Source organism: Gastrolobium bilobum, unplaced genomic scaffold, assembly GCF_033153095.1.
Source record: "Gastrolobium bilobum isolate Gb01-03AN ecotype WA unplaced genomic scaffold, APGP_CSIRO_Gbil_v1 utg941, whole genome shotgun sequence".
Classification (NCBI taxonomy): Eukaryota; Viridiplantae; Streptophyta; class Magnoliopsida; order Fabales; family Fabaceae; genus Gastrolobium; species Gastrolobium bilobum.
In genome coordinates, this window is record NW_026899877.1 from 1 (window position 1) to 2696 (window position 2696).

Below are 2696 nucleotides of genomic sequence, written 5' to 3' on the forward strand. Positions count from 1 at the left end.
ATCTTTACTCAACTTGAAGCTCCTCACCAACCCAACTTAGAGTAACAATTATACCAAATTTGAAATTTTAATAGCATATAGGAAGACCAAAATACCTTGTCATACTCTGCCTTTTTTTTAGAGTCTCTCAATGTCTGAAATTACATAGCAAAAAGGCCAGTTAAAATATCATTCAGTTAATTAATTAGTTTAGACACTAACCAGCCTAGGATGGATTAATAAAGACCTCATATTCTTCCTCAAGAAAGTAGTTATATTAGATTAAAGCTGCACAAACAAAACTTGCAGTATTATATCAAGAATACCACAAATATTGTTGTTTGACAATATTGTGGGAAATTGTTAAGCATTCACATATTACGTTTTGTGACTTTGAGTAACTTAGAAGTCAGTCGCTAATCGTATCCCAAATTAGCTGTTGTGACTTTTACTATTTCACAACTAGAAGTTATGTGACAACATCTCATCCTATCATCTAAAGATGAAACTACCTCTCCTATCATTGTCTTTACACTTCACATCATTCAAAAATTATTCCCAGTTGTTGTATCTCTCTGCATGCACGAGATTTCAACTCCAAAATTCAAAGTGATAATGAATCGATTAATCAGCAGCGAGATTAATGCTGATTATGCACAAAAATGTAAATCAACAAGAACAAGGGTCAGCTTGGTTAAGGCACAAACAGAAGAAGAAAAATATATGCTTGCTTAGTACGAGAGTAAAGATGAAGAAACAAAAACGAGAATGGTAATTGAATTATCCCCATTCCCCAAATGTTGCAATTTTTCAATTAACTCCATCATTACTCTACTCTAACAAGAACAGCTTTGATCAATAGTCACGCACCAAGTGAAATGCCTTCTTTATCTCATCCTGACTGGCAGTTTCAGGAACACCAAGAACTCGATAATAGTCTCGTTCAGCAGCAGAAGAAAATGCTGGAACAACAAAAGCATAAAAAGGAAACCAAATGAAAATCTTATCATAGCTGGATATCAATGATAACTTGAAACAAGGTGGTTCATGTTTGACTCAAAACCTGTGGCATGAATATAACGATATCTCAATGGTGTTCTAGGAATTGGAGACTCCTCCGTTTTTGTAAAAAAACTGCAATTCACCAAAGCTGGAAGAACATTTAATTTAACCCAAAACAAGCAACAACAAAAAATCAGAAAAATGGAAATAATAATTAAGATGCAAAAAAGAATGAGAAATTGGCAACGTGCCTCGTGCGAGTAACAAGGATTGGGAAGACGACAAGAATTTGGTGAACGAATCTCCTTTATCGATTGAGGCCACAGACGAAAGCAAATGGCGCCGATACTGCATTGGAAGAATTGGTGATGAGAACAAGGATAATTGAGAAAATGGAACAATAATTTTGAATGATTTTGGAATTCTTGTTGATTCACTCACTGGCGTTAACCACGTGAACCTTCTCATTTGAGTTAAATGTTCGTGATAGCTGCAAAATTGATAGGGATGAAAGCTTTGAGGTTCCGGTGGATCTAAGGGTTTTAACACATTGGGGTTTAGGTTGGGGCTTAAGAATGTTCTCACGCAGCAGTTTTAGTCCACACCTGGCCAGCTGCGTAAATAGATTGGCGGGCCTACCTTAAATCTGAGCTAGTCGGCTCTATTTGCCTTTTACTTTCAGAAAATTTATTTAAAGAATGAGAAATATTTTTCTCATGTTGTATTGTATGAGACAAATTATCTCATGCAACACATAAAAAAGTGGGTAGGATTCATTTTTTTTCTTTCTCTTTCTTTTTCTCAGTAGGTCTCACTCACTTTTTTGTGTGTTGGAAGAGACAATTTGTCTTGGTAGCGGTGGCATGGTGATGGTTCAGATCATCACTTTCATTTCCATGTTGTGTGGTTGTGGTGGTGGTGGCGACAGCGGTACGGTAGTGGCAGTGACGTGGTGATGATAGTGGTGACGATTGTGACGGTAGTGGTGGGGATGGTGGTGGTAATGGCGGGGATGGTGGAGGTGGAGGTGACGGCAGTGGCTGCACCAATGGTGGTGGGGATGGTGGTTGGTGGCAGCGGCCACAATGGTAGCGGTGGCATAGTGATGGTGGTTGTGATGGCGGTGGCTGCGACGGTGACAGTGGTGGTAGGTGAAGGCATGGCTGAGACGATGGTGGTGGTGGTTGGTGGCGGTGGCGGCGGCGGCGGTAGTGGCTGCGGCAATGGTAGTGGTGGTTGGTGATAGTGGTGGTGATGGTAGCGGTTGCGTCGTGGTGATGGTAGTAGTGGCAGTGGCAGTGGCGTGGTGATGGCGATGGTGGCGGACGCGGTGACGACGATGATGGTGGTGGTGACGGTGACAGTGATAGTGGTGATGGTGATGGTGATGGCGGCGTGGTAATTGTGGTGGTGGTGACAGTGGCATGGTAATAGTGATGGGTGGATGTGGTGGTAATGGTGGCGGTGGCATCGTGGTAGTGGGGGGAGGTGACGACGGCACTAGTGGTACGACTGCGGCGGCGACGATCGTGGCGGTGGTCATGTCGGGATGATGGTGGTGGTGGTGGTGATGGTAGAGGTGGAGAGTGATTGAGAGAGATAAGTGTTTCTCGTTTTGTGCCTGGGAACAAATAAATAGAAACTTTCTGATTCTTTTTTCTGTTCCCTTGCACAAAAATTAAACCAGTTTATCCCGGGAACAAAAAAATAAACTG

The 2696-nt window shown here is 42.0% G+C and overlaps 1 protein-coding gene across 1 annotated transcript; it reads right to left on the reverse strand.

Annotated features, from left to right (window-relative positions):
- Positions 1 to 95: 95 nt before the first annotated feature.
- On the reverse strand, positions 96 to 1449 carry LOC133294068 (uncharacterized; the record flags this gene model as incomplete). The annotated part of the gene is made up of 5 exons (XM_061492722.1): positions 1423 to 1449; positions 1233 to 1329; positions 1043 to 1129; positions 850 to 941; positions 96 to 134 (listed from the first exon to the last, which is right to left on the reverse strand). Coding segments are annotated over exons 1-5 (342 nt in total), but the record flags the coding sequence as incomplete, so codon positions are not given.
- Positions 1450 to 2696: the final 1247 nt, after the last annotated feature.